Source organism: Chelonoidis abingdonii, chromosome 2 (genome assembly GCF_003597395.2).
Source record: "Chelonoidis abingdonii isolate Lonesome George chromosome 2, CheloAbing_2.0, whole genome shotgun sequence".
In the NCBI taxonomy this organism is placed as follows: domain Eukaryota; kingdom Metazoa; phylum Chordata; order Testudines; family Testudinidae; genus Chelonoidis; species Chelonoidis abingdonii.
In genome coordinates this window covers 51,820,227-51,833,258 of record NC_133770.1, presented here as the reverse complement: position 1 = coordinate 51,833,258, position 13,032 = coordinate 51,820,227, and the positions used below count along the sequence as shown (strand labels likewise).

The 13,032-nt window shown below is 40.8% G+C and overlaps 1 protein-coding gene across 7 annotated transcripts in view; it reads right to left on the bottom strand.

Moving 5' to 3' along the window:
* Positions 1–13,032, bottom strand: part of DYNC1I1 (dynein cytoplasmic 1 intermediate chain 1) — a 268,510-nt gene that overhangs the window by 55,512 nt on the left and 199,966 nt on the right. For 5 of the 7 annotated variants that reach the window (XM_075062357.1, XM_075062356.1, XM_075062358.1 and 2 more), the window contains 3 exons: positions 8,643–8,789; positions 4,733–4,846; positions 2,019–2,152 (listed from right to left, as the gene is read on the bottom strand). In XM_075062357.1, the coding sequence (XP_074918458.1) occupies positions 2,019–2,152; positions 4,733–4,846; positions 8,643–8,789 (395 nt within the window). The remainder of the gene's footprint in view (positions 1–2,018; positions 2,153–4,732; positions 4,847–8,642; positions 8,790–13,032) is intronic. The other 2 variants (XM_075062359.1, XM_075062360.1) reach the window with 2 other exon arrangements.

Here is a 13,032-nt window from a genome sequence, read left to right as displayed (position 1 = left end):
ACAGCCCTATCAGCCATGGCAACATGGCTGAACCAGTAGCAGCGTTGCCATTGGCTATCAGCCAGTGGTTGATTTCCGCAATACCTCTGAGGAAGCGCTGATTTACTGCCAGTCTTATTGTGGTCTTTTCTCCAGCCCTCCCTTCTTTTTTCCACACAGCTAATGGGCTGCATGGATATTTTGTAGCTAGGTTCTAGGGATGTGGGGAGAGTGACTTGCATAGCTGTTTTTCCTGGATTCAGTTTTCTCCAGAATTTTGCTCCCCTCTGCATTATGATGTGTTAGAGAGCATTGAGGACCTATGAAAATAAAATGTACTTTGGGAATGATTCCCAATAGAACACAGGCAAAAATGGCAAAGAAGCAAGAATAGCAAGAGCAGCTGACACTTTCCTCCTCTGGTGGGGAGACAAAACAGGCACATCTGAAAGATCAGAAGTGCCAACTTAGAAACGACCTTAGGCAGCTTTCACTTATACAGATAGTCAAAGATTAATTCAAACCATCAGTCACTCCATCACTATAACCCCTAGATAGAGACATTGAGTGCTGCTGTACTATCAGCAAAAAAGCGAAAATAATCCTTTAAAAATGTACAACTATTTGTTTAATATTATGAATATTTAACAGAGGGCCCATTCTTTAAACACTGCATAAACATTAAAGAAAATTATTTGAACATTAGAATTATAGAAAACAACAGCATGTGAAGCTACATCACCCCAAAACATTTCAAAGTGTTGAATAAAATGTAAACCCACCAACGGAAAGTTGAAGAACTTGTCTTTACAAGAGGCTCTCAAGAACGCCGCACAATGAAAGTGTTAGCAGCTAACACAAGCACACAAGATAGCTGAGACTCATTTTAATGAACACAAGGAACTGATCTTTGAAGTGCCCCTGGGGAGATTCCTCTGGCTGCTAACAGCATCCTGAAATAGTTTACAGGGTGCAAAATGAGGAACTCATTTAAATTATGGAAGTGGATTTACACCTTCACCACATTGGGTGAAGAATAGAAGATCATTGTTAGAGTGTACATAGCACCAAGGCTCTCCTCTGATCTAATACTTGGAGTCACAGGTCATACTTTGAAAGATCAGTGCATTGGGTAGATTCTCTATAATGCGAGAGAACATTCTAATGGGCAGTCTTACACTATGCTTAAGAAAGCCTCACTTTCCCATGAAAATCGTTAATGGCCCGATCCTGTGCTGCTTACTGAGGCAAAACTACCACAGAAGCCAATGGGAGGTCAGGTTGCAGGATCAGACCCCTAACCAACAACAATACATTTTGGGTAACATTTTGTTCTGCGTTACGCAGGTGCACTCCTAAGAAGATGCAGTAGGAAGCTTCTCCCCAGTGTAACCTGCTAGAAAAAGGCAAGCTGAAGATGTCATGCAAGGAAGTTCTAGGCTGAGGAGGAGCAGTTAGCCACCTTGGGGTTGCGTCCAGACCCTCAGCACCCGTGAGGCGCTAGGTGGGAGACATGGACAACGCTTTTGCTTTAAGAAATGGTGAGGAGTGCTGCTGAATGTTCTGTCTCAATGTTCCAGGAGCCATTCTGCCCTGTGCAGGCAGAGTAGCTCTGAGCCCCTTCTGCAGGCTGCTGCCATTCTGCCCTCTTCTGTCCCCACCCCTAGACTCAGAGGAGCAAGGTCAGAATTTTGCCCTTTAACAGACTATATCTCTACCTGCTGTTAAAAAGAGTCTGGAGGTGTAACTGAACAAACAAGGTGGTCTGACTCTCCAGAGTGGAGACCTACGATGAAGCTGTGGGTTATGAACATTGGGTGTGGTGGTGGGAAGAGTGCGTTATATCCTACTCTTGTGACTAATTCAGATCTGAATACCCTAAAACTAAACTATCTGTAATGGTGTAAAACTACAGAACCCGAACAGTGCTGATAATAATGGACCAACCCAAGAGGCTGATTGTTCTCCACACTAGCACCCGCCTCACCCCCTAGAGACAGAAATAGGGTATGCTGCAAGTAAGCAGTATTGAAAATCACCTTCCATGACGACAAGCCGTGTAGACGGTACCCTCCTCGCTGCCAACCACAAAGTTGTTGACGTCTCCTGTTGGGAAAGCCATTCCTGTAACTGCCACCGGCTTGGATTTATTGTAGGACAGCTCCATGCTCTCCTACCAAAACAGGCCAGAGTTATTTGTTTGTTTTTGTTCTTCACCAATTGTTTTCTATATGTGTCACAGAAAAAAATCATTTGGCTAAATGACGTGTTGATTTTGCATAGGGCATTACAAGAAGCCACCAAAATGTCACCAATCATGATGCTTGATACTGCCATTCACATAGCTGAATATCTCAGGTTCCAAAGCAGCTGGAATTCATCAGTCTGTGCTACATCTTTTTAAGTCAGACAGAGATGACAGGTGAGAATTTAAAAACTAATGGTGCAGAAACTAAAGATAATACCTTAATGGCTTCACTTGTCAGCCCCTGGCTCTAATAAAACATACAATACCCTTCTATTTACAAACATTCTTGAAATCAGCTGTTTATCGAGAAACACAAGTAAAATCAGATACACCCCGCACACTTACCAAACTATGCCACTTGTACCTCAGTAGAACCGATTTAGAAAGTTCGGGTCATGTCACCATTGCCATTCTGAACAGCATTTTTCAAGTGGTTGCTGTAGCAACCATAAACATTCACTCTGGGTTCTATTGTCAAGTTGTAAGCATGTAAGCATATTTTCTTTCACTTTCCCTAGCCACACTTCAAACCAAATAAGCTATGTCCATGTTTTGAAGTAACATGAGCGTGGATACTCTATTTTATTAGCATATAGTTTAAGCAGATTATTTTTTGCACATATATAACTCAAAACCACTTGCTTTTGAAGCTTAAATTGTGTAACTCAAGAATCCACAATGCAGATGATGGATTTAGCAATTTTCATTTATAGCTATTTAGCCAAGTATTTTTTCCCTTTTCAAAATTCCTAAGTCACTGGTCTTTTAGAGCCCAATCCTGTAGCCTTCCCTTGCAGGGGAAATCTGATGGAAGTAACGGCTGCAGAATCAGCTCTATGGTATTCCTTACTAGCTGGAATATATCCTCCCATGAAAAACATTTGCCTTTGATAAAAGAGCCAAAACAAAAACTAGCAAATTCAAAGACATAACAATGTGGAGCCAATATGCATATGCTTGTGTGGGTGCAAATCTTCATAGGGCAGATTCTCAGCTGGTGTCTACATGGAGCTCTCACTTTAATGGAACGATGACAATTAACGTCAGCTGAGGATCTGCGCCGATATGTACAACTGTCACCCAGTGGCCAGACACACCAATGCTTCTTTGAAAATCTGGCTTCATACTTTTAGAAGGTTTAAGACTGTGAGATAAACCAGCAAAAGCCATGAAATTCCAAGCTGAGCCTAGCACCTTGACTTCAAGTTGTATGCTTTTTTTTTGCAACAGCAGCATAAGTTCAGGATAGGATCTCTGACTCAATGTAGAATGTACCATGTTGTTGGAACCCAATTCTGGAGCTGCAGTATGCATGGACATCCCATGTAAGTGGAGAGGTTACAGAACGGGGGTATTCACAAACCCTTGTGTCACAACTGTAGCACTGTGCTGTGTAAATGCATTTTGCGTCAATAACTAATATTAAAACCAAACAACTCATATTATCTGCACAGAGGTAAAAGTAGTATAAATGTTCATTTCAGAGACATTTCTACTAGCTATTTTAAAACAAGATTATACAACGGTCGTGATCTATCTCATGAATGCAGTGTTGTTGTAGCCATATGGGTCCCAGGTTATTAGAAACACAAGTTGAGGTAATATCTTTTATTGGACCAACTCCTGTTGGTGAGAAAGACAAGCTTTCAGTTAGTTTCCCTGACCTGAAGAAGAGATGTTTAAAAGCTCGAAAGCTTGTCTCTCTCAGCAACAGAAGTTGGTCCAATAAAAGATATTACCTCATCCACCAGGTGATGTATCTCACACATTTTAATGCAACCCAGTAATAAAACATCCTTCTTCCCAGTAAACAGAAGAAAGGGATGTACTGGACTACAAACAGATTTAAACAAGCCTCTCCAAAGGTCTCTTTCAGCATCAGCTTTGTTGCTTAGTTTCCATTACTATAATCACGAGTGGTTTGGAAAAATTTCCTGGATTTCCTTTCAATTCCAGTACAAAAAGCGATGTCTATGTATGTGTGTGTGAGTGTGTGATGGGGAGCCAGTAACAAAAAACATTCTGGGGTGGGGGAAATATTTCTAAAACTTTTGATTTGCATAGTTCGTTCCTTTGGTTACTGAATGCATGAACAAGCTAAGCTTTCCTACTTGTAGGATACCATATCTTGGAGACATATAACTGTGTCGAGGGTGTTCTGCAGCAGTGCAATCTACTCCATATTTGTTAAACAATCTAGAGTAAGTGCAATTTGTACCACAGGCGACTTCTATAATTACTGTGCTTTAAAATGGATTATTTCATTTTCACTTGAAACTGACCTACATATTAATGTATTACAATAATTACATGACTTGTGGTAAAGGAAATGGGTTTTGGCTCTTACAGAAGACTGCTGGAAGCAAGCTGCACTCTTTCAAGTGCATCCATTGGTTTTAGTTTGTGTAGGATATGAAGTTTTGGCTTTTAGGAACTATGTTCCATTAAGCGGGTATCTGCTTTAACATTGATGTTTTCTTCTTGTGTAGGTGAAAACAAACCCACCTGTGGTGTTGAGAGCATATCCAGGCTCCAGGAGCACATTTTGCCATCTGTAGAAACTGTAATGAGATTGTGCGCATTCTGTGTTCCAACTACATTTACACAGTACACGGGATGCTGAAAATACATGAACACCAGGAATCAGAGAGTGCATTCTCACTTTTCAAAACCAAATTTCAATTTCAAATGTCAAAAATGTTGATTTAAGAAAGGATTAAACAGTCGCATACTGCCAGCATAATACAGCGCTCATCTACTTGCCAGATAGGAATTTAACTTGCTTTTGGTTGGAACTTTAAAGGCACATTATGGTGGTGGAAGTTCAAAGCTTCATTTTACTCCATCGTAAAACAACTTGAGTAATACTGTGAAAATGCTGGATTCTGTGGATGAGATTTCACCCACAGGGACACGTCTGATTCTGCTGATAGCTTTTGATGCTGAAAATGACTGGCAGAGAGAAGCAAACCTTCCAAATGGAATGAAAATGTAGATTTTATTGGAGAAAACAGCTGCACAAGGCTTGGACTTTGCCATAGTTTGACTGTTATGCCGAATATTTTCAAATGTGCTTCAATGGAAAAAATATGAACAAATCCACCAGCCTTCTTAATCATGAGCCAATTAATGTACTCCAATACATCAAAGGAAATTGGGAGTGACTCCATTAACCTATGGAGTTACTCCAGATTTACACCAGTGAAACTGAGAGCAAAATTTGGTCCACAGTCATTAAATGTATCCATTTAACATGTTAGGGTGTACACGGTACTTTTATTCTCAGGCATCGATACTTTGGGCTCCAAGTTATCATCTGACATCTGTTTGATGGCCCATGCGAAACGAGGTGCTGCTCCAAGCTCGGTTTCTAGTGGGCAAATGTTCTCATCCCCAACCACTGTCACAACCAAGCCCCCTTAGCAGCACTCTTCAAAGAATGGCCAGTGAGAATGAACTACCCTTTGGCCAGTACGGGTGGTCTGTCCAGATCAAGGATAACATCCATAGCTGTAGGGCAGTGTTGGGAAACTTGCACTCTACTGTCTATTCAATGTTTTTTTTGTGGATAAAGAGAACACTTTGGTCTCCAGAAATGGAAACTTTTCACTTTTCACTAGCACTACATTTAATTGAAGAAAATGAATTAAGGGCCAAATTTACTAGTGGCCTCAACTCAGCTCCCATCTATATTCATCCAAGTGAAGACAATCACTTGTGCACACAATCATTTGTGCAAAGAAAGCAATCCCCAATTAAGGTGTACAGATCCAATTCCGCTCCCTTTGAAGTGAATGGCAAAACTTCCATTGATTTTAGTGGCGCAGGATCACACCCTATGTGTACAAATTCCATGATTTGTGTGAACAGGGGACAGGATGCCGAAGGCCTGTATGCACAAGTGATTGCCCTTTGGAATTAGTGCTAGTTACAAACAGGCCAGATTTGGAAAATCTGCCCCTAATGTTACATTTTTAAAGAAACCTCCTTAGGAAGTGCCCTTCACTTGACCCTTCCTTGTGTACCAATTAACACAGGAATAAAAACTGATGAGCACATATTGTTACATGGTAAATTTAGTCTGCTCAGCCTAAGCTGTAATGGGCATTTGTCCTCATCACAAAACAACCTACAAATTGATAAAGCGGCCCTAAGGCTGGAATTGCAAGGATGGGAGGAGGATATAGGTCAAATAGTCAGGGAGTGGCCAGACTCATCGGGGGACACATTGCCAGACCAATGGTACCTTCCTATAGAATGTCTGGCTCTAGCCAGTGCTGCCAGCTGTCCGTTTCATGAGTAATGAAATCCAAAAGATGTAAACAAAACGAGCAAAAAGGACAACCAACTGTACTTAGCATAAAGTGTAAATTGGCTCCTTCCTTTCACAGGGGAGATGCCAGCTTGTTTTTATTTATTTTGGAAATGAAATCATCATGCAGGAGTTTTTTGTCTTAATTAAAATTTCCTGTTCTTCCAAATACAGCTGTGTTGTGGGTGTGAAAGGAAATTAGTGAGTAAGCTGTGGTGGGACTCTCTTTCCTGGGCACCAATCAGTGGGAATAAACTCATGGGAATTTTTTAACAATGTTAACAACATGATCCGTATTTATTCAGCTAACTGAAGAGAGCAGCAATAATTAAACACTTGTTTTCATGGGGGATATTTGTTAAAATAAAAATAAATATTCAAACCAGCACCTAGCAGCCTACTGTACAACATAATAATTTTCTTGATTCAATATACTACTTTGCGTTTAACAGCTTAGGGCATAAGCCTGCGTTTTGCAAACCAGGACTTAAATTAGACAGGAATTTTGCCTATCAGGATTGTAGGAATAGCACTTAATTTATGTTTATTCTGAAGCATGATCAAACTCCTTAAAAACATGATTCCATGTTAGCTAGGGGGTTAAAAATGGTTATTTATATTTGTACCTGTAGTCACACAATTCACACTTATGAATAAATCCAAGTCATCTATTTCTAGTTGTCATAGTCATAACATTATATATTGACCTCTGCTACTGGGAAAATGATCCAAGTTTTAGAATATCATTCCCAGGTGGTATAATTTTGTCTAAAAATTTTATTGAGCACAAGGCAAGAACAAACCTTCACAGTAATTTTTTCCTTTTCACTAGGTTTTGGACCCCAATCACTCCATTTTCAATTATATTTACAGTTTCCAGCCTCTAGTTTTCTGTTCTCTCCCATGTTACTAAATCACCACTTCAAGGCACAGTGTTTTCTTCCATGCAGTTTGAGCAATGTTAGCCCCCCTGTCCCCATTACTATTGACAAAAAGGACACAAACATGAAGGAAATTCAAAGTAATGGTGCAGCTGTGATCCACAGCATAACTAGGGCATTAGAGTCAGACAAAACTGCTGAAGGCAGAAATTTGGAGAATTATATTCCTTTCCCTCTTCCAACCCCCAATAATTGCATACCTGCCATTTCTAACATAAATGGCAAGGCAGTCATCGTAACTGTGCCAGAGTGAATTTTTGGCACTAAATTATGTTTAACGATTGTTAGATGTTGACTTTTAACCCCAGGGATTACATTGTCACAACAAACTAAAGGCTGAAACTTGAACAGCAGATTACAAAGGTATGATCAGAGAATAACAGAAGTGAGAGGTGGAAAAGATCTACTAGGTCATCTGATTTATCCCCCTGCCAGCACAGGATATTTTTCTTCCTTTGTCCAGTTCAGTTTCTTTATATTTCAGGCAATCGCCTATTGGAAGTTTATTCCGCAGCCTAAAGATCTCATCAAGAAATTTTCCTGATGTTCAGCCTACATACCCTTTGCTAAAATTCATCCCATTATCCCTGGTAGTTCTCCCTTACGTTCCCCGAACAATCCCTCCCCAGTTTGGGCTAAATCAGGCATTTAAGCTACTGCCCTGCCCTGCCCCACTCCACAACGACTGCACAGCTGCTTGGGGGGGTGGTGTGTGCATGCAATTAACTTCATCCTCATTACGAGAGCATATGGCTCCCATAGTGTGCTGGCTCCAAGCCATGGACCAGTACAGAGGGGATGCGGGGAGGAATCATGAACTCTGCCTTATCCATATCCCTTTCTGGAGACATTCCCCAGGTGGGCATCAGGAGCAAGTTGTCCCTGCACTCCTCACAGCACTGGACCATTATTGTGAGATGCCCATGTTTGGTCATGCACTGCGGGGAGACTTCCTAAATACCCAACCACGGGCCATCCATCACCCTTTGAGCATGTGCAGGAAGCTGTCATCCAGTCTGTTTCCCATCCATTTCCCCCCCTTAAAAATCCATTCTCTTATTTTCTTGCATGTAACAAAAAATACAACATTGTAGCAGTAGCTCAGGCTAAGAGATCTGCACTTCTCTATTGAATGTTTCTTTGCAATGACATTGAGCCTTACCGTGTGAGCAGCAGCAGAAAGGGGTGTACGCTGAACTGGAGTCCTCCTGTGACTACGATTATCCCACAGAACAATTTGGCCAGAGTATGTTCCACCAACAACCAGGTTGGGGTGAAAACGTGCAAAGCAGACAGACATCACAGAGGACTAGAGCAAAAATAGGGTAGAGAATGAAGTAGAGGGGTCAGTTCAATTGTCAGTCATCTGCTTTTCTGTTCCTTAAGAAGCATGTTATAATCAATACTCTCAGGAGTGCAGTCCTGATCCTGTATTCCCTGTGCACCCAGGATTTCCAGTGAAGTCAAAGGGACCCTTGCAAAGAATGCAAGAATGGCTCCAATACTTGTAGTCCCATTGGTCCTGGAGAAAAAGTGAACCACAGGGCAGGCTTTAGGCACTGGTGATGAGAAACCACAACCTATGATACCATATGTGAGACGATGATGGGAAAGCTGCCACCACCCAAAAATATAGTGTTTTGGGGCACTTTCTGGCCCCCAAACCCTTCCCTGGGGACCCCAAGACCCAAAACCCCTTGGGTCTCACAACAAAGGGAAATAAACCATTCCCCCCTCCTTTCTTCCTCCCAGATTCTCCCCTCTCTGGGTAACACTGGGAGATCCCTGTGATTCAACTCCTTGAATCCTAAAACAGAGAGGAAATTCACCTTCACCCCCATTCTCTCCCCCTCCCAGACTCTCCCTGACAGTAATCTTAACACAGAGAGAAATCAGGCTTTTCCTCCCCCCTTCTCTCCTTCCTCCCGCCAATTCCCTGATGAGTGTAGACTCCTTCCCCTTGGGTCTTACACAAGATAACCAAAAAATCAATCAGGTTCTTAAAAAGAAAAGCTTTTAATGAAAGAAAGAAAAAAGTAAAAGTTGTCTCTGTAAAATCAAGATAGAAAATGTTACTTTCAGCTTATAGACACTAGAGAGAATCCTCCCCCCAGCACAAATACAAGTTGCAGCAACAGAGATACAATCCTTCCAGCAAATACACATTTGCAAATAAAGAAAACAAACAAAAAGACTAAACCGCCTTTCTAACTGGTACTTACTAAATTGAACAGAAGAGGCTGTTTCAGAAACTTGAAGATATCTGCTTACATGTCTGATCCCTCTCAGAACCCAGAGAGAACAAAAAAAACAACAACCCAGAAAGCACAAACAAAGGCTTCCCTCCACCAAGATTTGAAGGTATCTTGTCTCCTGATTGGTCCTCTGGTCAGGTGTTAGCCAGGTTTACTGGACTTGTTAACCCTTCATTATCTGTTTATGACACTTGGGGAACACAGTAAGTCAGGCAATATCTCTTTATACGTTACACAATACACAAACTTTGGGGCCAAGGTGGTCCCTTCTGAGTTGCAAAAGGGCTCACTTTCCCTACCACTGTCACTTGGTCTTGCAGGAGCAATATTCCTCAATTTACTGAGGGCTAGATTTACTACTGGGCTATAGCAGAGCGGGTGTGGAACCAAGACGTGGTACCTTCCAAACTACCTGATACTCTGCTCTGCAAGGCACTGTGAAGTTGGGGTCATGGCTATGGCATTACTGCCTCTGTGTCCTCTCCAGAATAATGTGCAGCCTCAAGTCTATCAGGGAGCAGTCCCTGCACTCCTCATTTGTGTAAAACAAAGCATCAAGCAAGTTGGACTCCTTTATGGTTCCATTATTCTCTCCTTAAGGAACTATGTTCCATTTCTGATGTATCTGATTCTGGGTACATGGCCTCCATTTTATGGAAATTGGAAAACAAAAGTTATTACCACCATATAATTTTCCGAGAATTCCTATACAAGTAAATACTTGGTTTGCAAAAGAAGATGCAAATGTCACTTTCCTCAAACAACCCATGGGGACAAATTTTAGCCTAACTGATCAATTGGTTATCATTAGAGTGTCAATATGACAATTAATGGTCACAATTATTTTCTTTTACTTTCAGACTGTTTCACGCTAATGGCAACTGGGAAATTACCAGTAACACATTTATCTGTTATATTTTAATGGTTAGATATTTTAAATTGGTGAGAAATGATAAATTAATCCATTGTATTCAGCAATTAAATGTACATAAATTATCATGCTTCAGTTGCATGAACTGATCGGCCAACATTAAGGTAAACTTTGTTTAAACAAGTTGGTTGCATAATTAAAGAAATAGGAATTGCCATACTGGGTCAGACCCATGGTCCCACCAGTCCAGTGGCCAGCACCAGATGCTTCAGAGGAAGGTGTCAGAACATTGCTGTAGGCAAATGTGGCATAACTTGTCTTTCAAATTAGGTCTCATCCTGGTCTCTAATACTAAGAGATTGGCTTAAAACCTGAAGCATGAGGTGTAATAAACCTTCCAAAATGTTTATCATTAACTATAACAACTCTGGATAGCCATAATTGGGATGAAATAGAATAAACTGAGTTGTCCCAATTAAACAGTTTCTACTGAACTAACACTGATATATCCAATTTATGTTCTATAAAGCTATAACGTGGCTCTAAAAAAAAACAGTAGAAACAGTCACAGAGAATGATAATATATTCTAGGGATGGCCAATCCTATACATTTGACCTAGCTGTCTCCAACACAGTGGAACAGTCTAACACTATCTCGTTCTCCCTAGTTCTCATGGGCGTTCTCCCTGACCTCTCTGACCCCTTTCCTTCTCCACTAAAGCTTTCATGTGGTTCTACGCTGTTACGCTTGCCTGTTTTAGCTCACTTCCAGCTGTGCAGGGAGCACAATTATTTTATGGTCAGTTACAGCATCAAGAATGAAGATTTCATCAATTTCAAAAAGGACTCTTAGGCATACAACTTTATATAAAGATATTCGTAGTACTACAGCATCATGATGCATTTAAAAATCAAGTATGATTCAGCTACCATGCAACTTTCACAGATCCCCCAGATGTTATAATTAACAGAACCCTACATCACACATTCTACATTATATCTGTTCATTTAATGGCTTTATGAGTTGTTTTAATCAACCCATCACATACTTTATAACTAAGAAGAGAGATCGTCTGACATGCAGTGAAATAGCCAGATGATTCTAAAATAATCTGGTTGAACCGCTGGATGTACACCCACACTGGGTGTAAGGCTACACGTCTATTTTAAGAAACCTAAATTCAAACAGTCATTCCACAACAAAGTTCTTAGTTTGTCTGAAACAAGCTTGGAGATGCTGAAGCGAGGCAGAGAAACCATGCAGACGGTGTATTTTTAAATGTTGTGTTTTCATGGTTAGAATGTTTTTGAATCCAGAATCCCAGAATACATTTGGATGGTGAAGATATAAACTGCCAAAGTGTGTTTTTCATAAAGTTTGAAAATAACCCTTTGCTATGACTCTGACTTAGGAAAAAAAAACATTACTTCTAGTTTTACACATTCTTCCAAAGTAATTCACATTTTTCAGCTGATGAAATGTTCATGTCCTTTTAATTATGTCAGTAACATTTTTCCATTGAAGGCAAAATCCTTTCAAATATTAGACTTGACCAACTTAAGGACCCCATTCTACTGTACTTAATAAGATGATTGTTTCCCTGAAGTCAATGGGAGTAGCCACATGAGTAAGGGTTGCCTTCATTTAACTATTTTAAAAACAAAGGGTTCGCTTCTTAGCCTCAATAGGAGAGAGCTGCAAGCAAGTCCCCTGACAATTTGAGCAACACTGTGCTTGAGCAGAGCAGCAGAAATCATTCCCACTGATCCTCCTCTGGCTCCAGGGTGTATCTTGCTTCCAGACTCAAATACTTGGGGCCTGATCTTCCTCTCACTGAAGTCAGTGAGAGTTTTGCCATTGACTTCAAAGGAGCAGGAACCATCTCATGGTCAGTATTAAAATAATAAACAATAATAATTAACCAATTTGTGCTTCTGCAATATCTTTCAACCGAGAATCTCTAATCACCTTCTCAACATTAACCAATGGAGTATCCCAACACTTCAATGAAGTAAGTTTCAGCAACCACGGAGCCACCTCTTGTTGATTAATACAGCAACTAGTTACATCACCACACAAAATTTTAGGGCAGGAAGGCGAGGAGAATACCATACTGAGCTCCCACTGATGGAAGAATTTAGGTTGTCAAAATTAGACAGATTAGGTTATTAGGGTTAACTCTACACTCACTCAAAGTGCAGTGGAACATTTAGTGACCACAACTGGTCAGGGCCTCCAGCAACCTAATGAATGCTATCACTAGGATGAGACATTGTTGCTATAACAGCAAATGCAGTTGGTTCAGTGTCATGAACTGAATCATCACCCATTCCTGACCCAGTGCAGGCCAGAAGATCTGATAGGACTGCCACAAAACCTACCGAAACTAAAGATAATACCTTCACAGCTACCTTCATGTCTGAGA